A 23,423-nucleotide genomic window follows, 5' to 3' on the forward strand; every position below is an offset into this window, starting at 1 on the left:
GGTGGGGGTCCGGCCCCGCCGGCTCCGCCGCCGCCGCCGCCGCCCGGGAGGGTCGGGAATGCGCGGGGCGGCGGGGGGGGAGGAGCCGGGCTGCAAACCGACACCGGGGGCAGGGCAGGGGCTCGCACCGCCCCGGCACCGCACCGGACCCGCCGCCGGACCTCATCCGCTGCCCTACCGGGCCACGGCGCGTCCCCGCCGCGGCCGGGGGGCTCCCCGACACCTCTGGGGTCTCTCCGTCCCGCCCAGGGGCCCCCCCACCCCCTCCGAGTCCCCCCATCCCATCCAGGGTCCCACCATCCCGTCCAAGTCCAGCCATCCCGTCCAGGGTCCCCCCCCTTCAGGTCGCCCCCACCCCATCCAGGGTCCCCCCCAACCCATCTGGATCCCTCCATCTCACCCAGCGACCCCCCCCATCCCGTCCAGGGTCGCCCCATCCCATCCAGGGTCCCCCCATCCAGGTCCCCCCCATCCCATCCAGGGCCCCTCGATCCTGTCTGTGTCTCCTCAGCCCGCCCAGGAACCCCCCATCCCATCCAGAGCCCCCCATTCCATCTGGGTCCCTCCATCCCATCCAGGGACCCCCTCACTCCATCCTGGTCCCCCCATCCTGTCCACATCCCACCATTCGGGTCCATCCCCGCCCCGTCCCATCCAGGGGCCCACATCCTGTCCGGGTCCTCCCATCCCATCTGGGTTCCCTCCATCCCATCCAAGGTTCCCCCCATTCAGGTCCCCTCCACCCCATCTGAGTCCCTTCATCCCATCCAGGTTCCCCCCATCCTGTCCAGGGCACCCCCATCCCATCTAGGTCCTCCCATCCCTTCTAGGTCCCATCATGCTGTCCAAGGTCCCCCATTCAGGTCCCCCCATCCTGTCCAGGTCCCCCCCACCCTGTCTCCTCACCCTGTTCGTGGTCCCCTACCCCATCTGTGTCCCCTCATCCCATCCAGGGTCCCCCCATCCCATCGAGGGCCCCCCCATGCCACCCAGGTTCTTCCCATCCCATCTGGGTCCCTCCATCCCATCTGAGGTCCCCTCATCCCATCCTGGTTCCCCCATCCTGTCCGGTGTCTCCCCATCCCGCTTCGGTTGTCCCTACCCTGTCCCAACCTGCTCAGGTGCCCCTTGGTCCCCCCCCAAAGTGCCCCCGTCCTTCCAGGGTGTCCCACCATAACTGAATGATCCCCCAGTCTAGCCGGCGTTCTCATCCCACCGGGGCGTCCCCATGGCCCACACCAGTGGGATGCTCAGACAGGGCTCGCCGTTGTGCCCCACACCGGCAGCAGCGTGCCACCACAGCGCCCGTTTAGCCCGAGCCCGCCAGCAGGAACCCAGTTTTCCACCCAGTGGAAAACCTTTCTTCCCCCCCCCCCCCCCCCCCGGCCTTTTTCTCACAGGGTGGGCTCGTCACCCCGTGACGGGGACACAGGGGTGGGGTGGGTGCTCGCCCCACTGCCCACGAGGCTGGCCGGGATGGCACCAATCCGGGCTTCATCCCGGCACCTCCACGCCCTCATCCCGCCCTGTCACCCCCAGCCTGACCGTGAGCCCCAGCCCCCGGCCGGACTTGCCGCCTCCCCCCTCCTCGCCCCCCCCCCCCGCCCCCCCGGTGTCACCTCACTCCGCTCCACAAAGGTCCTTCAGTCGCTTGGCCTGAAACCCTCCATGAAAAGGCTTTTGTAGCATCCAGATCGCTGGTGACCCCGCTCCCCCCCGGCCCGACTTTCTCAAGGCCCGGGGAGAGGCAGCTGCCGGGTGTCGCGCGGGGGGCACACACACCCCCCCCCCCAGCTCCCGCTCCTCCAGATGTTTTATTGCCCTGCTTTTAATTAACATCGCCAGCCGCGTGCTGAATGGGGGACTTCACATCTGCCCCTTCCCAGGCGGCTCCTTGCTCTGTGGAGTGGACGGGTGGGGAGAGACCTCCCGTGTGGGGTCGTGGGGGTGTCTGGGGGGGGCTGCGTGAGCACCGGCCTCCTAAAAAAATATAAGTAACGGCTTAAAGTGTTATTTTTCCCAACCTTCTCTTGGCCGGGAGACAAATAACTTGCGGTACAAGTCCACAAAGGAGTGAGGAGGTGGCTGGTTCCTGGCATGGGACACGTGGACGGTGACTGTCCCGCAGCGCCCAGGTGACCCCCAGCTTTGCAGGACCCCAAGTGACAACCCGGGAGCCGGCAGCCCTGCAGTTTTGGGGTCTTTGTGACATTTTTTTGCGCGTCCTACCAAACCCAGGGGAGCCTCTACGGTGGGGTTGAAAGTCTCCGTCAAAAAGCAACTGCTGCTCCGGAGGAAAAACCTCATCGCAACTTGTTTCCCAAGATCCCCCCCAGGCCCCTTAAACTGTCCTTAAAAGCATCCTGGCTGAGCAGGTGGGGTGGGAGGTCCATGAGATGGAGGAGACAGTGGCGGGATGGGAAGTCTGTGAGATGGAGGAGATGATGGCAGCATGGGACGTCCATGAGATGGAGGAGATGACGATGGGACGGGAGGTCCACGAGACAGAGGAGACGGCGGTGGAATGGGAAGTCTGTGGGACAGAGGAGATGATGGTGGGGTGGGAGGTCCATGAGATGAAGGAGACGATGGCAGGATGGGAAGTCGGTGAGATGGAGGAGGTGCTTGCAGTGTGGGAGCCCTTCAAAACCATCTCAAATCGCAGCCCAAACCTGAAAAGCAATTACGGGCCCTTCCGAGTGCCCCGAGGTCAGATCCCAACGCCCGGCCTTTGCCCCGGCACGTCCCGTCCTGGTGTTCAAAGGTGTGGAGATCCCGGCAGCAGCATCCTGAAGGTGCCACGGGGCTGGGGATGGAGAAGGGAGCGGAGGTTGGGAGACCTGGGGATGGTACATTGGAGAAATGAGTCTCTGGGGTGGGAGAGCGGGGAGGAGCCGGGGCGGGGGGGGGGGGGGGCATGCCACCGCAGGTGGAACGGTTGGAATGATGAGTCTGGCCAGCGAGGTGGTGCAGCTGGGGGGTGTGAGGTGGGACCGTTGGACGTCCTGGGACCCTCAGCCATCCTGAGACCCTTGGCCACCCCGGTACCCTCAGGGTGGTCCCTCAGGCGCCCCAGGGTCCTCAGCAGTCCCATGACCTACAGCCGCCCCGGGCCCCTCCACCACCCCGTGTCACCATCTCCCACCCCCATCCCGCCCCTGCGCTCCCCCCCCCCCCGCCAAGACTCCCTTTTCCCCTGGTGGCTGGGGACACGGTGGGACACACACCCCCCTCCCCCCCGCCCCCCGGTCACTGTCACCAGCGCTCGGGACAATCAGGGGGCCCCGGGGGGGGGGCTCGTTAAACCGGGTGGCAGGAGCTCGGCCCCCGGTTATTTTGCCGGTGGGTGACGGTGGTGGCTCAGGGGTGGGATTTCCAACCCCCCCCCCCGCTGCCCCCCGAGGCCGGCGGGATGGGGATGATGCCGGATTTTTTGGGGACACCCTCCAGCCTCCCCGTCCCCCCGGCTTGTCCCACCGTGGCGTGACCCCGAACGCGGGGGAAGCTATGGGGCGCGAAGCCCGCTATGGGGCAGGAAAGGGGTTTGGGGGGGGTGGGGGGGGGCGGGGTTGCAGCTGGGAGGGCCACCCCAAAAAATCCCCCCAGCCCCCCACTCCCTGCTTGGCGGGGGGGGGCAGCGCGGCCCCAGCCAGGTGTTGGCAGCTGGCTCGGGGCTGGGCTCCGGGGGGTGGGGGGGGGGTGGGGGGTTGGCCCGGGGGCGGGGGACACGCGACGATCTGCAAATGGCCCATTAGCACACGCTGGGGACACCGAGCCCCGCAGCCAGGCCGGGGGGGGGTCAGCTGCACCCCCCACCGAGGGCAGGATGAGGCCACGTCCTCTGTGTGTGTGTGTGTGTGCGTGTCCCCCCCCGGCCACCTCCTGCCCCCCAAACGCGAGCCCCCCCGGGATTTCTTGTGCCCAAGGGGCGGCTGGTACAGCTTGGCGGGGGGGGGCAGCTCCCCCCGTGTCCCCGTCCCCCCCCGTGTCCCCCCCCGAATTTGTAAAGGAAACGAGGGGTTTCAGCGCCCTGCTCCGAGCAGGGAAACTGAGGCACGGGGGGGGCTGAGGGGCGCAGGGCACCCCGGCGGCAGAGGCGGGGGGGTATACGGGGGGGGGGGGCGGGGGCTGGAGGTGGCATCGCGGGGGTGGCCCCTCACCCCCGTCAGCGCAACCCCCGTGCGTGGGGCGAGTGCCAGGGCCCCCGCAGCAGCATCCCCCGCCCCCCCCCCCGGCATCCCTATGGCTGTGCCCCCCCCGCCCCGCGCTGCCACCCCCCTGCCCCACACCGAGCATCGCCCCAGCTGCGCCCCTGCCCCACACCGAGCAGCCATCCGTGCCCCCCGCCCCACATGGGCATCCCCCCCCCCAAGCTGGGAGCACTGGGGGCTCCTCATTTCGCCCCCCCTAATTAGAGCTGGGCACATCTCACACACCACCCCCCCGCCCCCCAAGTAGCTGCGTCCCATCGCGGGCCACCCCCACCACCCCCCCCCCCAGCCCCCGGGGACGAGGCCAGGACGAGGGCCAGCCCTCCTCAGGGACGATCGTCCCCCCCCGGGGTTGGGCACCTCATTTTTTGGGGTGACTCTTCGGGGGGCAGAGAGGGACACACCCCCCCCCCACACACACACCCCCCCCCGCGCCAGCACGGGAAAATCTTTATCCTGCAAAACTATCCCCAATTCTGAACCCCAAACTCCGGCGTTTCCTGCCGGAAGCAGAATTTTGATGATTTGGGCTAAAATTTAGGGGCTTGCACCCCAACGAGCTCCGCGCTCAAAGCTGCTGGCAACACCCGGAGACACCCCCCGCCCCCCCCCCCACCCAGCGCCGTTCCGCCCCCCGGCCCCCGCCCGCTGGGTGTGGAAATGGGGAAAATCCGCAGAAATCCCAATTTTCTCACCGCAGGGGCGAGGGGAGCCGGGCTGCGTGGGACACCTAGAAGTGGGGGGGAGGCATTGGGGGGGGGGTGTCTGGGGGTGCGGGGTGTGGGGCTGCGCTGAGGGGTGGGGCTGCGCTGAGGCTCCCCCGAGAGCCTCTCTGGGCTGGGGTCCCTGAAACCCTCCCGGGGCGGGAGACCCCGAGGATCGCCCAGGGGTGGGGGACCCCCGGAGCTGCCCTTGGGGTGGGGACCCCCGAGAATCACCCCTGGGGGGTCCCCGAGCTCGGCGGGTGCCGGTTCCGGGGTGGGTGGGGGGGTGGCAGCAGGGGGCGGGGCGGGGCGGGGCGGCAGAGGGAGGGGCCATGCCCGGCGGGGCGGGGCGGGGCGGGGTAAGGGGCCGGGCTCTTCCAGGGCGGGGCTGGTGGGCGGGGCCCGGGCTGTGGGCGGAGCTTGGAAATGGGGGCGCGGCGGTGGGCGGGGCGCGGCGTGCCGGGGGCGTGGCCGTCGCGGGGCGGGGCGGGGCGGGAGCGCGCGCTGCCATGGCGCTGAACCTCAGCAAGAACGGGCGGGCGCTGCAGGAGGCCTACGGGCGGGTGGTGGCGGCGGGGAGCCCCACGGACTGGTGAGCGGCGGCGGCGGAGGGGGGGGACCGGGACCGGGACCGGGACCGGGACCGGGACCGGGGGAGCCGCAGGGGAAGAACCGGCGGGGCCGGGGGGGGAAGTGGGGGGCGGGGCGGCAGGGTGCGGGGGGGATGGGAAGGGGGGCGGGGGGGGTTGGGGGGGGCTGTGGGGGTTTTTGGGAGGCTGTGGGGGGGATGGGAGGGGTGCGGGGGGGTTTGGGGGGGGCCGTGGTGGTTTTGGGGGGGCTGTGGGGGGGATGGGAGGGGTGCAGGGCGGGCTAGGGGTTTTCGGGGGGCTCTGGGGGGGATGGGAGGGGTGCGGGGGGGTTTGGGGGGGGCCGTGGGGGTTTTTGGGGGGCTGTGGGGGGGATGGGAAGGGGTGCGGGGGGGTTGGGGGGGGCCGTGGGGGTTTTTGGGGGGCTGTGGGGGGGATGGGAGGGGTGCAGGGCGGGCTAGGGGTTTCCGGGGGGCTGTGGGGGGGATGGGAGGGGTGCGGGGGGGGTTGGGGGGGGCCGTGGGGGTTTTTGGGGGGGCTGTGGGGGGGATGGGAGGGGTGCGGGGGGATTTTGGGGGGGCCGTGGTGGTTTTGGGGGGGATGGGAGGGGTGCAGGGGGCTGTGGGAGGAATGGGAGAGGTATTAAGGGGGTGCAGAGGGGTTTGGGGGGGGGGGGCAGGGGATGCCAGGGAGGGTGGTTGTGGGGTGTACAGGGGGGGATGGGGGGCTGTTTGGGGGGAATGTGGAGAGGGTCAGGATGCCGAGGGGGGGTCTGGGGTGGGGGTCTGGGGTGTATAGTGGGGATCTGAGGGGGTGGGTGCAAGTGAAACCGGGGCGTGTGGGGGTGTCTGGGGTGGGGGGTGTATAGGGAATGATGTGGGGGGGTCTAGGGGGAGTTGGGGGGGGCTGACGGCAGTGTAGAGGGGAAGATTCAGAGCTGGGCTGGCACCTGGATGGGGTTATGGGGCGGAAAAGGTCAATCAGAGGGCGTGGGGGTGTCGGGGGGGGGGGGTGCTGTGGGGCATACAGGAGGGATCAGGAGTGTGGGGGTGTCTGGGGAGGAGGTGTGGGGTGTGTAGTGGAAGCTGGGGGGATGTGGGTGGGATGTAGGATGGGTAGAGATCAGGGAGCTGAGGGTGTCTGGGGGGGGATCGGGTGTGCCTGGGGGGGGTGTGGGGGGGGATGAGAGGGTGTCTCAGGGGGGATATGGGGTGTCTGGGGGGATGTGGGGTGTACAGAGGGATCAGGAGTGTCTGGGGTGGGTGTGGGGGGGGATCAGGGGGTGTGTGTGGGATGTATGTGGGATCAGGGGGTGTCTGAGGTGGATGTGGGGTGTACAGGAGGGATCAGGGGGTGTCTGGGGGTGTGGGGGGTGTATGGGGTGATCAGGGGGCATCCGGGATGTGGGGCAGGAGGTGTGTGTGTGGCGGGGGGGGCCTTATGGACACCCTGGGCGGACATGGGGGAGTTTTTGGGGTGCGCTGCAGAGGGCGTTGGGGGCAGGAAGGGGGACGCCGGCGGGGTGTGAGGTTTGGGGCCAGCGTTTCTCCGCAGGTTGGTTTAAAACCTCTGCTTTTGCCCATTTTTTTTTTTTTTGTTTTGTTTTTTTTGTTTAGGGCTCTGTTTACCTACGAAGGCAACAGCAATGACCTGCGCGTGGCCGGCTGCGGAGGTGAGCGTGGTGGGGGCCGTGAGCGTGGTGGGGGCCGTGCTCACGGAGCCTGGGCTGGGGCGGGGGGGGGGTGTCGGCGGTGGGACGAGGGGCAGAGCCTCCCGGGGAGGGGGCGGGGGGGGGGGGGGGTTGGGGATGGCGGAGGGACCATGCAGCGGCTTCCCCAGGCTGGCGATTCCGCCTAAAGCCCCTCTCACTTCTTTCTTTGCCTCCCCGCTTCGCGGGACTTTTTTTTTTTTTGGGGGGGGGGGGGGTGTTTTTTTTGTTTTGTTTTGTTTTAATATTTTTTTAATTTTTTTTTTAATCCGGCTGCCGATTCCTGCGCAAACGCTTCTCGAGGCGAAGCGACCGCTGGCGGAAAGCGAGGCGTCCCGGCAGGTTTCTCGGCTCTCTAGATTTGCATCTATTTGCTCCTTTTCTCGTTTTTGCAAGCGCTTCTCATGGCTCTCGGCGGCCGGGTGAGACGTTTCCGGGCAGCTCCGCTGGGTCCGTGTTGCGGGCGACTTGGCATCGGAGCCTGTTGTTCAGCCAACAAGGTTTATTGTGTGTAAATTAAAAGTCTAGCGGGGTTTTTATGCTGAATTAGGCGCAGCGTAACTCTGTCAGCAGAACCCCGGCCCCTCGGCAGAGCTTCCCTTCCCAGCGCTTCCCTTTCTGCCCTTCCATGCCTGTCGCGTTAAACATCGACCCGGCAAACACCGTCTCCCGCCGGCCGGCTGGCTTCAGGCTTCCAGCCTTAGCCTCGGAAACCACCCTGCGCAAATTTAGAGCCGAAGCGTAAATATTTAATAGCGGAGAAGGAAAAGAGCCAGGGTCCTGGTGCAGGGCAGAGGCAGAGCAAACCAGGCTGGGCTGCGCCGCAGCGGCCGGTGTTTGGTAAGCGGTCGGAGGCTCGTTTTCCGCTTTTCGGGGGGTCAGACAAACCAAAGTAGGAGGAGTTGTGGTCCGTTGGAATTTTTTTTTTTTTTTTTTGACGTGCGAGCGTGTGGGGTTTTTTTTGCATTTTTCCTCCTTTTCTGGAATTTTTTTCGGCACACGCTTTCAGCAGGAGCGATGCTGGGGTTCGTGGATAACGCCGTGCCCGGCGCTGGAGGTGCTCGCTGGGACTTGGCGTAGGAAGCTGCGGGCAGGGTTTGTAGCTGCCTGCTCTGATTAAAGCTTCTAATTAGTCTGGGGCACGTGGGCATCTCCTTTCCATTCTCTGTCATCACTTGGCTTGAGTTACGGATTCGGGATCTTTCCCTACGCGGAGTTGTGCCTGTCGCGGCGACGCTCTGAGGAAGAGGAGCGAAAGCTGGTGGGGTGTGGGTGAGGGTGGGCTGGGGCTCGGTTCCGGCACAGACTGGGGCAAAGACAAAGGGTCTGAGATGCTCTCCGTGTAGGACAACTCCAGATCTGACAGGAATAATCTCCAGGAAGAACAAAGCCAGCAGGACGCTGGCTTGGCTGTTCCCACCAGGTGTAAGCGATCTGCTTGTCTTACACCCTCCGCTTTCTCTCGCGGGGCAGATGGTGGCCTGGAGGAGATGGTGGAGGAGCTCAACAGCGGGAAGGTGATGTATGCCTTCTGCAGGGTGAAGGATCCCAACTCCGGCCTGCCCAAATATGTCCTCATCAACTGGGTGAGTGCGGGCCCTGGGGGAAATAAATCACTGTCTCTCCCTTCGCTTCCCTCTGGAATCGTCCTTGCCGATCGCTCGGCAGCCAGTGTTGAAGCCCCTCCAACACGGTGTGGCACCGAGGGCGTGCCGTGCCCACTGCTGGGGCTGCGTGGTCCAAACCCCATGGCCACAGGTGAACAGAGGCTGGAGGATTTGCTGCCCTGGAGCATCTCTTTGGCTGCGTACCTCCCTCGGCTGACAGCGACGCTGACAGTAAACGGTTCTGAACCCATCTAGGATGGGGGTTTTTTGTCCCTCTGCTCCGCTCGGGGGAGACCCCCCCTGCAGTGCTGCCTCCAGCGCTGGGACACCAACAGCAGAAGGACACGGAGCTGTTGGAGCGGGGCCAGAGGAGACCCTGGAGCTGCTGGGAGGGCTGGAGCCCTTCTGCTGTGAGGAGAGAGCTGGGGGGGTTCAGCCTGGAGAAGAGAAGGCTCCGGGGAGACCTTAGAGCCCCCTCCAGTCCCTAAAGGGGCTCCAGGAAAGCTGGGGAGGGACTCTGGAGCAGGGAGGGGAGCCACAGGACGAGGGGGAAGGGTTTTACACTGAGAGAGGGGAGATTTAATTAGATATTAGGAGGAAATTGTTTGCTGTGAGGGGGGTGAGCCCCTGGCCCAGGTTGCCCAGAGAAGCTGTGGCTGCCCCATCCCTGGAGGGGTTCAAGGCCAGGTTGGCCGGGGCTTGGTGCAACCTGGGCTGGTGGGAGGTGTCCCTGCCCGGGGCAGGGGGGTGGAACTAGATGGTCTTTAAGGTCCCTTCCAACTCTAACCATTCTATGATTGTATGATAGGATGGGTTGAATGAAGCACTTGATGATCAGGAGGAGCCTGGAGCCCTCATGGTGTGGCTGTTGTCCTTGGGCAGGAGGGTCGCCGGGTCCCCCTGAGCAGTGCTTGCTGCAGAGTGGGCTCGTTTCCCATGCAGGAAGCCCTGGTGAAGCCCTCGCCGTGGCCAGGGTGGATGATTTGAAGGCTTAGACCAAGGTGCTACAGCTACAAACCAGCCTGGGGTGGGCCTCAGGCTGAGCCAGGCGAGGGTTTCTCTTTGCAGACTGGCGAAGGCGTGAACGACGTGAGGAAAGGAGCCTGCGCCAACCACGTCAGCACCGTGGCGAACTTCCTAAAGGTCTGCTCCTCTTCTCCTCCTGTCCTCCCCCCGATCGGTGGGCCCTGGGCGAGGGAACCTGCGTGACTCGCACTGCTCTTTGGGGTGGCACAGAGACATCTTTGAAGGCGGGATGGTGGCCAGGAGAGGCTGGGCGGTGACGCCAGCACTCAGTACCCCTGCAGTGTTGGGTAGCCTGGGCGTGCTGATTTGTAACACAAGTGGGGAGAAACAAGTCTCTTTTTCCCCAGTGAACGTTTGCTTGATCTATGTGGTGGGCACCAAGTTGCCCATGAGGCACAATGTGCCCTTGTAGCCAAGAAGGCCAATGGTCTCCTGGGGCGCGTTACAAAGAGCGTGGCCAGCAGGCCAAGGGAGGTCATCGCCCTGCTCTGCTCTGAGACCGAGAGGAGACCTCATCAATGCTCAGCAAGAGCTAAGGGGGGGTGTCAGGAGGACGGGGCCAGGCTCTTCTCAGTGGTGCCCGGGGACAGGACAAGGGGTAACGGGCACAAACTTGACCGTGGGAAGTTCCATCTCAACATGAGGAGGAACTTCTTTGCTGTGAGGGTGGCAGAGCCCTGGCACAGGCTGCCCAGAGAGGTGGGGGAGTCTCCATCTCTGGAGACATCCCAAACCCGCCTGGAGGCGTCCCTGTGCCACCTGCTCTGGGTGACCCTGCTCTGGCAGGGGGTTGGACGAGGTGATCTCCAGAGGTCCCTTCCAACCCCCATCACTCTGATTCTGTGATCGTAGAGTGGCTGGTGACCTCCCTTTCTCACCTGAACCCTTTTTCTTCCCTTGGGAGCTCTGGGAGTGTAGACGGGACCTATCAAAGCAGCATGGTGGGTTTGGTGGCTTCTAGAGTCACCTCTCACTCCTGTGCTGGCTTTCATCCTGCTCAGGGGGCTCATGTCACCATCAACGCTCGTGCAGAGGAGGACGTGGAGCCTGAGCTCATCATGGAGAAGGTTGCCAAGGCCTCTGGGGCCAACTACAACTTCCACAAGGAGAGCAGCAAGTTCCAGGACTCGGGCCCTCAAGCTCCCGTGGTGAGTTGGCTCCGCGGGGGCTTTCTCGTCCCTCTGGGCTCGCAGTCGGGCAGGGGCTCCCAGTGCTTTGACGTGGCTGAGGAAGCACCCACGATTTTGCCCAGGGCCAGTTCCTCTCTCTGGCTCGTTGCAGAGTGAATCAGGGCAAGAGCACGGAGTGGTGGCAGAGACGAGATGTCCTTGCAGCAAATGGAAAGCCTGAGCTCTCTTCTCTGTAGGCCCAACCATATTTTTATTTTTAACCAGGACCCATTTCCCCCAGTTCCGTTCAGGTTTTTAGAGACGCACAAGCTCCAGCTTTGCACGTTTCCAGAGAAGCTGCGGCTGCCCCATCCCTGGAGGGGTTCAAGGCCAGGTTGGACGGGGCTTGGTGCAACCTGGGCTGGTGGGAAGATGTCCCTGAATTGGAACTGGATGATCTTTAAGGTCCCTTCCAACCCAAACCATTCCATGATTCCATGCTCTGCAAGGCCTGGGGTTCTCTGAGGCTGTGGTGCAGCCGAGGGAGAGGGAACGAGCTGTGTCGGTGCAGCGGCGTTTTGAACTGCTTTGCAAATGAATACCGGGGCTCCCCCGGCGCTGGGAAGCGTTGAGGCCGGAGATCTCAGCACCTTCCTTTCTGTCTACGTGGACGTGTTCTGTAGGAAGGTGGGGTTTTTTTTTTAACGTGTGCCCCAAGCAATGAGTTTTCTGAGCTGCACAAAGGAGAAGCTCAGCTGCACGTCCTCCCCGACGCTGCACGGCCTGACCCCGCTCTGAGACACAGGCAAAGAGCAAACCTGAGCTGGGGAGACCCTCGCTGTCCCCCGGCCCCGCTTTGCGGTGGCAATGACAGGTTCTCACGTGTCCTGGTCACTTCTTTGCTGTCTGCTCCAGCCTGGGTACCTCTGTGCTTTAGCAACCTGCTTTTTTATTTTTTTGCTCGAGGCACGATGAAAACCAGGCTGGAAGTCCCCGTTTTTGGCAACGTCGCATCGCTGGGCTTCAGCCAGCCCTTCTGGGGTAAAGCGTCAGGTTATTGCGACTTCTAAAAAGTCACAGACTGCGCTGAGCACCGACCGTGCTGGTTTTGCTGTTGCATTCTATCACAGCGCATCCTTTTATTTTTTTCCATCTTGATGCTAAACATCTTCTGGCCCGTGGCTGCGTGGGGCTGGGTCCCCTCTGCCAGGGTGGGCAAAGAGGGGTCCGGCCAGTGCCGTAGCAGCAGGAGGGAGCTGCCAGAAAGCCACGAGGACACATTTCTGCTGAAGAATGCAGAAACTGATGGCTCAGTGACTACTGCTCACGCGTGCCACCTCCTGCCTCCCCCCAGGGCTCTGTCTACCAGAAGACGAACGCAATGTCCGAAATCAAGAGAGTCAACAAAGATAATTTCTGGGCCAAAGCGGAGGTGAGTGCTGCCGCTTCTCCTCAGCACGGGTGGAGCTGATCCCTTCTCACCGTCTGCGTCTCCCCTCTCTAACCTGGGCTCTCCGCTCCGGAGACGGGGATCCAGACCTCGAGCAGTGCGGAGCTGGGCTCCAGCGGAGTCCAAGGGGAGGGGAAAACGAGTCTTGAAGAGCAAGATGCTTCTTATCTCGGCGTAATTTGGCTGGGGTGGGCGCAGGGGGAGAGGGCTGGGCTGCAGCCCGGCTCCCGGCAGGTGGCAAACTCCATTTGGGTAAGAAAGATGGTTTTTGACCTTTCTGAAGGCAGCTCTGCGAGACTGAAGAGCAGGGCGAGCCTGCTCCGTATTTCCTTCCCGTTCGGGTTGTTCTACAGCGGGGTTTTGCAGCGGTTTAGCAATAGGGCGTGAGCTGTGGAAGTGTTACGGGGATGCCCTGGGAGCTGCCACCGTGCTGGCTGGGGGCACAGCGTGGTGCGCAGAGACCTGGGGGGGTTCTCAGGGCTGGCAGGATGAAACCCACGACTTGTTGCCCGTCTCCCATTAGAAAGATGAAGAAAACCGTCGGCTGGAGGAGAAGAGGAGAGCGGAGGAGGAGCGGCAGCGGCTGGAGAGAGAGCGTCGGGAGCGGGAGCTGCAGGAGGCAGCGGGGCGAGAACAGAGATATAAAGCGAGATCCAATGAAATTGAAGCCCAGAAGTGAGTCCCCAGCATTCGTAACGACGCCCAGAGCCTGTCCCGCTCTCTGGGATCTCTTGGCTTTGCCCTCGGTGGCGCTGTGTGCCCTCGTCGCCACCTCTTCTGAGCCGCTGTCCCGCTCAGGCCCCTGGGGTGCAGAGGGCGCCTTCTCCCCGGCCCAACCACTGATGAGCTGGTCCAGCATCGCCCGCGGGGCTCCCTGCCTGCTGATCCTGCCCCGGGACCGAGTCCTCCCCTGGCAGGCTGCCTCTGAAACACGTTGCTGAAACCCGTGGCCACCATTCGTGGGGTGCCGGTGGTCTGGGCGGGCTGGTGGAGGGCTCTGAGCCCTGCAGAGAGGCGGTGGCATGCACAGGGGCCAGCGTTGTGCTGATTTCCTTCCCCTCCGAGCCTGGCGTGACCCCTGTTAGCGGTGGAGCTCACTTCTACCGGCAGCAGCGGGCACTGCCTTCCTGTTTTCGGCTCGGATGGGGAAGTCTGCCCGGCCCCTCCGCGCTGGGTGCTCTTGTCCGTGTGCCTGAAGGAAGAGATTTCGCCGGTTTGGTCCCACTATTTGAAGGAACTCCTTGCTGTTGTCCCCTTCGAGGCTCCCGGTGGCCTGGGGCTCCTCGTCTGGCCCCAGAAGCGCAGGGGACTGTCCTTCCTCTGGTCTTCCCCAGAGGGGAAGCTGCAGCGGGGTGAGGTCCCAGAACAGCCCCGTTTAACCCCGGTTTGTCTTTTGTCACCGCAGGAGACTCCAGCAGCAGCAGGAGGCTGAGAACAGGGACAAAGAGCAGCAGCAATGGGTGAGCTCCGGCCTTGTGCCCCGCGGCGAGGTGTATCCGTGCATCCCCCAGGACGGAGAGGAGAGGGCTCGTGGTGTAGCCCACGCTGCGGGCAGTGGCAGGAGGGTGACGGAGGAGCACCCCGGGCGGGTGTCACAGCGGGCAGGGCGTGTGGGAGGACCCACGGACACGCTCTGGCAGAAGTGCCCCCAGGCTGCTCCTCCAGGTCTCTTGCTCTTGTCTTTGATTTCGTTGGATCTCACTCCATACCTCCGCTCGCGCTGGGCGCACGCGCTCCCGAGGGCCGGTCCAGCCGCAGCCCCTGGGGAAAGCAGAGTTTAAAACTCTTCCTGGGGAAGAGCCTGGGGACACTGGAGGAAACCGAGCCCTTATCCCAGCAAACCTCCCGCATCTGCCTCCCGGAGCCAGGGGGTTTCCCCCCATTCACCCTCTGCCACCGTGTCTGTTCCTTGCTCTGTTTCTCCGGTCCTGCGGACTGGATGGGGGAAGGAGGGGGCTGGAGGGGGTGGCTTGGCGCCCGCCGAGGCTGTAGCGGCCCGTCTCTTGTGCTGCAGAAGGAACAAGCCGAGGAGTACGAGGCCAGGCAGCGGAAGGGCTTCAAGAGAAGCGAGTCGGTGGAGAAAGCCCAGGTAGGCTCTGCCGGGGGCGCCGCGTGGGCTCCGCTCCCCGTCCCGCGCCCGTGGCGCCCAGACCAACGTGGGGTCTTCTCCCGCGCAGGAGGCGGCCTCGCTGGTGGCGCAGAGGGCGGTGAACCCCCGGGACATCTTCAAGCAGAGGGAGAAGTCGGTGCCGGCGGAGACAGTGACGGCTTCCCAGCCAGGTACGGCACCGGGTGCGGCGCTGGCAGCGGGTCGGGCAGCGCGAGCCGGTCGCCAGTGCTCCCGACGGGGCCGGGGGGAATGTGTTTGGGACTGGCCACGGCTCCTGCCGAGCGCGGGTGGCTCTCATCACACCCGGTGCTCGTTGCACCCAGCTGGCGCGACAGTTCTCGTGGTAAGGCTCTTGCTGCGCCCGGTTTTAATGGCTGAGATGGGCGTTTTCCATGCTTTGACTCGACTCCTGAGGCTTAAATTTCATTTTTAAAATGAGAATGAAATATATTAGTGCCAGAAGGGAACCCCTGCCACAATCTGTCCCGACCGCTGTAAATTCCACCTGGCTTTTCGCACTGGCTGAACGAAGCCGGAGCGCGTCCCTTTAGGAGAGGCCGAGCTGATCTATCAGATAGAAACCAGGAAGCCGTGAAAACCAAAGCTGAAACCAGCCAAGGAAGTTGCTGAGAACACGTGATATCCCTGCGTGAACGTCTCCTCCTCAGCTCAACCTGCTTGAATTCGTTCGGAATAAGCACTTTTTATTTTGTGGTAGGCGCGTGAATGCGTTTTCTCGGGTAGGCAAGCCGTCGGTGGGATGGGTGAAATCCCACGGTGGGAAAATGTCTTTTTTTGTGTTTAAACATCATGGTGGGGGGGGAAAAAGGCTGATTTCTGAGGGTGAGGAATCCCGTGGGGTTTCCCTCATTTGTGTTAGCGTTTGGCGTTTTTTTTCGGTGGAGGAAAGGGAGACGAACGCCCTGGCGGGGATAAACCCCGCGGACTGAGGGCCGCTGGCAAGTCTTGGGGCTTATTCACCGCCGGGCTGGGGCAGGGCTCGTCTCGTAACTCCCTGCCTCGGCTTTTGTTTGCCTTGGGAGGCAGAGATGGGGCAGATAACAGCAGCAGCAACGGTTACCTCCTGCCAAAGGGAAGCCAAGGCTGGCAGCAACCAGTCTGAGCCGTACCCCTCCCAGCTGCCATCCGTGAGATCCAGGGCGCTCCAAAAATCAGCGTGGAGAGCCCGGAGAGGTGGCGGTGTCCTCCAGCTACTCTTCCTCCCCAAAATTATGTCTCTTTTTTTTTTTTTTTTTTTTTTTTTTCCTCCTTGTTTTCTTGCCTCGTCTGCAGCTACTGCTGTAACCGGCAGACAAACTTGTTTTTCCCAACAAGGATTAGAGCTGGAAAATCCTGCTTAGGAGGGTAACCCAGCAGTGGGCTGGTGAGGTCAAGAGCATCAACAACAGCCTTCGGTGGCTGATGCCGGGGGAGTCCCGGGGCTGTCGCCACGCGGTTGGGAGCCTCTGTCCCTGCCTGGCTCCTGCCGCACATTTGACTCCTTGTCCCAGAATCACAGACTGGCAGGGGTGGGACGGGACCTCTGGAGATCACCCAGTCCAACCCCCTGCCAGAGCAGGGTCACCCAGAGCAGGTGGCACAGGGACGCCTCCAGGCAGGGTTGGGATGTCTCCAGAGACGGAGACTCCCCCACCTCTCTGGGCAGCCTGTGCCAGGGCTCTGCCACCCTCACAGCAAAGAAGTTCCTCCTCGTCTTGAGACGGAACTTCCCACGGTCAAGTTTGTGCCCGTTACCCCTTGTCCTGTCCCCGGGCACCACTGAGAAGAGCCTGGCCCCGTCCTCCTGACACCCCCCCTTGAAGTGTTTATCAGCATTGATAAGATCCCCCCTCTGTCTTCTTTTTTCCAGACTAAAAAGACCCAAATCCCTCAGCCTTTCCTCATCAGAGATGTTCCAGTCCCCTCATCACCTTGGTAGCCCTTTGCTGTCCCCTCTCCAGCCGTTCCCTGTCCTTCTGGAACCGGGGAGCCCAGAACTGGACCCAGTGCTCCAGATGTGCCCTCCCCAGGGCAGGGCAGAGCAGAGGGGGAGGATGACCTCCCTCCACCTGCTGGCCACACTCTTCTTGATGCCCCCCAGGATGTCATTGGCCGCCTTGGCCACCAGGGCCCATCGCTGGCTCATGGTCATCCCGTTGTCCCCCAGGACTCCCAGGTCTCTCTCCACAGAGCTGCTCTCCAGCAGGTCACCCCCAACCTGTCCTGGTGCAGGGGGTTATTCCCCCCGAGGTGCAGGACCCTACACTTGCCCTCATTGAACTTCATTAGGTTCCTCTCCGCCAACTCTCCAGCCTGCCCAGGTCTCTCTGAATGGCGGCACAGCCTTCTGGAGTGCCAGTTTTGTGTCATCAGCAAATTGCTGAGGGAACACTCTGTCCCTTCATCCAGGTCATTGACGAATATGTTGAACAAGACGGGACCCAGTACCGACCCCTGGGGAATGCCGCTGGCTACAGGCTTCCAACTAGACTCTGCGCCGCTGATCGTGACCCTCTTCTGCCCTTTTCTAGGCAAGCTTCGCAGCCCTTTCCTGCAGAAGGAGGTGAACTCTGTGCCCAGTCCTGCCTCTCCCGTCTCTCCTGCCCGAGGGGCTCCCCCAGCATCCTTCGCCCCCTCCAATGCTTGGGGGACGCCTCCAGCCTCTCCGGTACCCACTGCAGGTGCGTGGCTTTGCTTCCTTACCTAACCAGAGCTTTTCACCTCGTCTTTCCAAATAGGAGACCCGAAACTGGGCGTTTTGGGGCCAGGCTCTGAGTTTCTGTTGCGGTTTTCCCCTGCCTTGGCAAAGTGCGGGCAGATCTTTCAGCCAGAAACCCCATTGCTGAAGCCAGTTCTGGTTCCATCACCGCTGCACCTCACTCAGTTTCATCATTCTTCATTAATTTGGGCCGTTCTTGCTGTAATACTGTCGATGTAATCACAGTAGCGATGACATCTAGTGGTAAATTATACCACTATAGATGGCTCCGGGGAGACCTTGGAGCCCCTTCCAGTCCCTAAAGGGGCTCCAGGAAAGCTGGGGAGGGACTCTGGAGCAGGGAGGGGAGCCACGGGACGAGGGAGAAGGGTTTTACACTGAAAGAGGGAGATTTAGTTGAGATCAGAGGCAGAAATTGTTTGCTGTGAGGGTGGTGAGCCCCTGGCCCAGGTTGCCCAGAGAAGCTGTGGCTGCCCCATCCCTGGAGGGGTTCAAGGCCAGGTTGGCCGGGGCTTGGAGCAACCTGGGCTGGTGGGAGGTGTCCCTGCCCAGGGCAGGGGGTGGCACTGGGTGGTTTTCAAGGTCCCTTCTAACCCGAACCATTCTGTGATTCTATGAAAGCAGCAATTAACACGAAACGGTTTAATTCATTGGCTGTTCTCACCCAAAATCAAATCCCCTTGAAGTACACATTGGAATTTCCCATCCTCTTGAGTCACCCACCAAGTGCACCCAGGTCCTTGTGCAAAAGCACAGGTGGGTTTGCCTTTGTCTGTGGCGGGACTAACCCAGAGGGTTTTCCCTGACCTGTTCTTCACGTGCACCACGGGGACTTCATTCCCGTATAAAGCACGTTCTCGTTGGGCAGGGCCAGCTCGGTTGGCGGATCTTACAGTGTTCACAAACCCCGTGGCCTTTGCTAAATGTGCAGCCCAGTGTTTGAAGGTCCCACCACCCATTGCTCTCGCTGTAGTTTTTAACAGCCCGTTGTCTCGTTCCATCTTCCCAGGGGCTGCTGCGTGATGGGGGATGTGGGTGTTGGACTAGATGATCTCCAGAGGTCCCTTCCAACCCAATGATTCTGTGATACACCCACTCAATGCCATGCTCTTTGGCCCAGGTGTCTGTGAGGCTCTTTCGGAAATGAGTCCCGTTGTCTGACTCAATTCTCTCTGGGCTGCCGTGTCCCCATAAAACCCGATTTCAAGGCTCAGGGTGGTGTTCCGGGCGGTGGTGTGGGGCACGGGAGGGAAGAGGAGCTGAGCTGCCGCTGCCTGCCGCAGAGCTCCCTTGTTTTCTCCTCAGCCTTCGCAGGAGGTTCGGGAGGACATCTCCCGGCTGCCAGGCTGAAATTTAGCTCACAGAGCCCCTCTCTATCTCAGACCTTTACAAAATGCCTTGGAGACCCGGCAAAGGGCTTCGCTCCCCCAAGGCAGTGCTGTCCCCGGGGGCAGCGGTGTGTGGGGACGGCGGCCAGACAGGGCTGAGTTTGGCCATCCCAGTAAAGACCAGTGTATGTCTGGGCGTCCTCGATGCTGGGCTCCAGGGGCGGGGGTGGCAAGGTGGCAAAGCTGGGCTCCGAAGAGCTTTCTCTGGCTGCGGGGAGATGCTCCGTCCCCTTTCGGGCGGTTTGGGTAGGAAGAGCAAGGCTGGAGGAGGGCTGGCTCTCCGGAAGGTCTCCCCAGGGCTGGCACGAAGGTGTTGCCTTGTCCTGGAAGGGCTGGGTGGATTCGTGTCCCTGCTGGCTTGTCCCCAGCTGGCCGGCCTCCTCACCGCCCCGTCCCGCGGCTGCTCCACGGCTTTGCTTCGGGAAGGTGGGAGCTGGGGAAACAACCTCCAAGCTGCCTTTTCCCGAAAAAAGAAGAAAAAAAAAAAAAAATCGAAATGGACCCGGTTACAAAGCAAACCCTCGGAGGGTTCAGCGAAATGCTTCAGGCAGAGACGGATCTTCTTTGGTGGAGAAAACCCACGGTTTCAGGGCAGCTTGTTCTCCTTTTCCTGCCGCCCCAGCAGCCGGGGCCGAGCGGCGTCCCCGGGCTGCGGTCGCCACTAGATGCTGCTCTTGGCCAGGGGCTCTGCTCCAGCCCTTCCCCGTCGGGTCCTCACCACCAGGAGCAGCTTGGGAATGGTTTGAGGAAGGTTATTCTTTTCCCCATCGGAGATCCTGGATCTCTCCTTTTTTTTTTTTTTTTTTTTTTTTTTTTTTTTTTTTGGCATTCCCTAAGCCCCTGCTTGCCCCGTGCCTGGGTCCCTGCTTGCCGGAGCCGTCCCCTCCGCGGGACAAGAGAGCGGGGGACGTCCAGCTCATACTAGAACCGTGGTGGCACTTCAGCCTGGAGCAGGAATCGGGCAAGAGAGGGGACAGGGAGAGGTTTTGGTGTGACGGATATCGCGGTGTTTTCTTTTGCAGGACAAGACTCCGGGTACAATTCAAGCATCCCAGCTTCCCACGCGGATGAGGCAAATCTGTACGAGGAGCCGCCAGACACCTCGGCCATCTATGAAGAGCCCCCTCAGGTTGGTGTGTGGGGAGGACAGAGGACCCCAGAGGGGAAACGGGCAGCCGAGGGCCAGCCGGGATCCTCCTGGGAGAGAAGATGGCTTTGGCTCATCTTTTGGGATGAGTCTGGAATGGGCGTCTCTTCTCTTCGGGTCTCTCCGGTACTCGGAACTTGGGCGGAAATCAGTAGGAAAGGGAGAAACCCTGGAGCTCGCACGCGCTCGGGCTGTGCCTGCACGGCGCGGGGGTGCTGCTGGGGGCCCTTCCCGCCGCCCGCGCGGCACGGGGATGTGGGAGATACCGGTGCTGGGCGCCCGTCGCCCCTCCTGCACCCCGGCGTGTCCGACAGCCGTCCCTGCCCCCGTCCCTCTTGTCAGCCTCTTTGCCACAGCGATTCCTCCTCCTCCTCCTCCTCCTCCTTTGCACGTCCCAAACCAGCGGAGCCGACAAAGCCCGGCTCTTTTTGGTGGTCTCCGTCAGATTCTCCAGTGTCTAATAGCGGGGTTGTGTTTCCCTTGGAGATGGGGCAGCCATTTGGTTTCCTCTCCTCTATTCGCCTGTCTTGTCCATCCTGCCCCCCCCCCAAAACCATAAGCATTTCGAACGTATTTCACTTTCTCATTCCCAAATTTATCTGGAAGTGCCCGCCTGGTTCAAAAGGAGCAGGAGATTGGGCTGAGCCTCAGCCTTTCCGTGTGACAGAAAAGTAAAAACGCAGCCGGCTCAGGCCTCGGAATGGTAACGAGAGGGAAAGGCTTGGAAAACTGGAGCTTGTCCAGCTTCACCATGGGGGTGCTGACCCGCGGAAATCCCGAGGGATCGGCTGCCGGATGGGTTCTCTGCCGCTGGTCTTGGCATTCCTGGGGGTGCCGGCTGCCGGGCGCGCGGCGGGATTGGGGCCGGTGTGGGATCCCCCGGGAGAGGCGCCCACGGCCCTCCCTCATCGCACGCTCGGCTCCTTCGTCTCCTGCCGGCGACACGTGGAGCCCCCAACACCCGCCTTTTTATTCCGGGGGGTGGGGGGTGGGGAATCTTGTGGTTTGCCGAGGCGCGGGGGTGCTGCGAGGGGAAACTGAGCGGGGCTGCGAGGAGTGGAGTGGGGTGACCCCGTGCTGGGGGGCGAGACCCTGGAGCGCAGACGATATGGTGTAGCTATTTTGTTATTTTCTTATCAATATCATTACATTTTCTCATTATTATCATTTCGTTAAATTATTAACATTTCGTTAAAGTAGCGTCGTTTCTTTACAGCTCGTAAGTCTCTCTCTCTAATTTTCTCTCCCTCTTCCTGGGGAGGAAGTTCAAAGGCAGCGGCTGTTGTTCGTTTCGTGCCAGTCCGGCCCAAACCGCGTCGCCCTCGCCGCGTTAATGACGGACACCTGGCACGGCGTCCTTCGCGCCGGTGACTCCTTTTCTGCCTCTCTCTTTCCTGAAGGATCAAGTCGACGATGCCAAATACAGGTACCCGGTGGAGTACCAGCTGGCGCCGGACCTGGCGGGGAAGGGGCTGTGTGCGCGAGCACTCTACGACTACCAGGCTGGTGAGACCGGCGGAGTAACTGGGAGGGGGTTTGCTGGGCCCAGTCTGTTCCCAGAGAGCTGGACCAGAGACGTCGCCCAACGCCCCAGGCAGTCCTGCGGCAGGACGCAGGGCAGAGCGTTTCCCACCCCAATTGGAGCTGGAGAAGCAAGCGAAGGAAGCCGATGGCTTCTCTTTATTTTCCCTAACGTGTTTCCTGCTCACGTCCCTGTGCAGGGTCCTGCACCTGGGTGGGGATGAGCCCCGGTACCAGGATGGGCTGGGGGTCGGAGGGATGGAGAGCTTTGCGGGGGGAGAAGCTGGCCATGAGCCGGCAACGTGCGCTGGCAGCCCAGAAACCCCCCGCAGCCTGGGCTGCATCCCCAGCAGCGTGGGCAGCAGGGCGAGGGGGGGATTCTGCCCCTCTGCTCCGCTCGGGGGAGACAGACACCCCGCTCTGGGGCCACCAACAGCAGAAGGACACGGAGCTGTTGGAGCGGGGCCGGAGGAGGCCCCGGAGCTGCCGGGGGGGGCTGGAGGCCCTCTGCTGTGGGGACAGGCTGAGAGAGCTGGGGGGGTTCAGCCTGGAGAAGAGAAGGCTCCGGGGAGACCTTCCAGCCCCTTCCAGTCCCTCAAGGGGCTCCAGGAAAGCTGGGGAGGGACTCTGGAGCAGCGAGGGGAGCCACGGGACGAGGGGGAAGGGTTTTACACTGAAAGGGGGGAGATTTAGATTAGATATTAGGAAGAAATTCTTTGCTGTGAGGGGGGTGAGCCCCTGGCCCAGGTTGCCCAGAGGAGCTGTGGCTGCCCCATCCCTGGAGGGGTTCAAGGCCAGGTTGGCCGGGGCTTGGAGCAACCTGGGCTGGTGGGAGGTGTCCCTGCCCAGGGCAGGGGGTGGCACTGGGGGGGCTTTAAGGTCCCTTCCAACCCGAACCGTTCCGTCATTTTGTAATTCTCCCCTCCCCTGCCCTCTTTTACTCAGATGTTCACATCTTACAAATGACCAGTTTTAACCCCCTGCCTCATTCTGTCTTGTTCCAGCCGATGACACCGAGATCTCGTTTGACCCGGAGAACATCATCACCAACATCGAGATGATCGACGAGGGCTGGTGGCGTGGCTATGGGCCCGATGGCCACTTCGGCATGTTCCCTGCTAATTACGTGGAACTGATAGAGTGAGGGGGCTGGCGGGGACCAGAGCCGCTCCCTCCCGCCCGGGACCGCTTGGCTCCTGCCTCACTCTTCCAAACGATATGTGGCTTTTATTTCTTCTCTTTTTTTTTTTTTTTTCTTTTCTCCGAGTGAAGTGCCATTGCCCTGCTCCCTCGGCGGCGGGGCCGATGCAGGCGCTGCTCTCCTCCGCCCTCGCCCGTCCCCCGTCGCTGGCCCTGGGTCGGGACGAGGGGCCGCCGTCCCATCTCCCCTCCCCACCTTTTGCTTTGGAGCGTGAATTCTTTTTCAGGGCTGAAGGAGGTGACGACGGATCCCTCACGGGTCATTTTCAGGGAACAAGTTGACTCTAAACCCACCCGCCCGCCCCCTCCACGCTCCTTCCTGCCCTGTGGCCGTGACGGAGTAACCGCTTTCCCCGTTTCGGGTCGCTGACGAAGCTCACCGGGGCGATTTGAGCGTCTCGGGGGGGTCTGACATCACCGAGAGCCGAAACCTCGCCACCCCCAGAGCTCCCCGCGCCACCGTCCCTGCGTTCTCCTCCCTGCTGTCCCCAGGGCGGGGGGGTGGGGGTGTGTGTGTGGGGGGATGTGTGTGTGTGTGTGTTTCTCTGCGCCCCCCCCTCCCCAAGCCACCCTTGGGGGACTGAGATCGTGCGTGAGGAGGTCTGCGAGGCCAAAGGGGGTAATTTGGGTTTATTTTTTAGCAAAACCTGTGAGCGGGGGGTCCCTCCCCCCCTTCCCCCCCCGCCCCATCCCCCCACATTCACTGTGAACAAGGAAGAGCCCAGCCCAGCTCCCACCTTTATCCCCTTGAGTTTCTTCCCTCGGCGTTGCTTTAGGATTAGAAGGCGACAGGGTTTGGAGGGACCGGGGGTCTCATTGCCCTGGGCTCCTGCCCCCGCTGCGCCGTCCCCATCCTCCCGGTGACAATAAAAGGGCTTTTCTTTGGTGATGGATGCAGCAGGATCCGGCTGCGCGGTCCTGGGTAAGAGTTGGGGT

General features: G+C 62.5%; 1 protein-coding gene across 2 annotated transcripts; it reads left to right on the forward strand.

Annotated features, from left to right (window-relative positions):
• The first annotated feature begins 5,371 nt into the window (after positions 1–5,371).
• Positions 5,372–23,384, forward strand: DBNL (drebrin like). Of its 2 annotated transcripts, XM_063358798.1 has the most exons (14): positions 5,372–5,507; positions 7,119–7,174; positions 8,684–8,796; positions 9,886–9,960; positions 10,845–10,991; positions 12,307–12,384; positions 12,926–13,077; positions 13,808–13,862; positions 14,417–14,491; positions 14,580–14,682; positions 17,044–17,193; positions 19,642–19,748; positions 21,167–21,272; positions 22,292–23,384. In XM_063358798.1, exons 1-14 carry the CDS (start codon positions 5,425–5,427, stop codon positions 22,429–22,431), a joined length of 1,440 nt encoding a protein of 479 aa, XP_063214868.1. In that variant the 5' UTR covers positions 5,372–5,424; the 3' UTR covers positions 22,432–23,384. The 2 variants fall into 2 exon arrangements, with proteins under 2 accessions (XP_063214868.1, XP_063214869.1); XM_063358799.1 differs by lacking the exon at positions 17,044–17,193.
• Positions 23,385–23,423: the final 39 nt, after the last annotated feature.

This window comes from Chroicocephalus ridibundus, chromosome 23, assembly GCF_963924245.1.
Source record: "Chroicocephalus ridibundus chromosome 23, bChrRid1.1, whole genome shotgun sequence".
Classification (NCBI taxonomy): Eukaryota; Metazoa; Chordata; class Aves; order Charadriiformes; family Laridae; genus Chroicocephalus; species Chroicocephalus ridibundus.

Excerpts from the sequence above, each read along its gene's own strand:
- DBNL (XM_063358798.1), top strand. The coding sequence starts at position 5,425 with ATGGCGCTGAACCTCAGCAAGAACGGGCGGGCGCTGCAGGAGGCCTAC. Across the intron at positions 13,078-13,807 it reads AATGAAATTGAAGCCCAGAA|GAGACTCCAGCAGCAGCAGG; the intron begins GTGAGTCCCCAG and ends TTGTCACCGCAG. Across the intron at positions 19,749-21,166 it reads TCTATGAAGAGCCCCCTCAG|GATCAAGTCGACGATGCCAA; the intron begins GTTGGTGTGTGG and ends TCTTTCCTGAAG.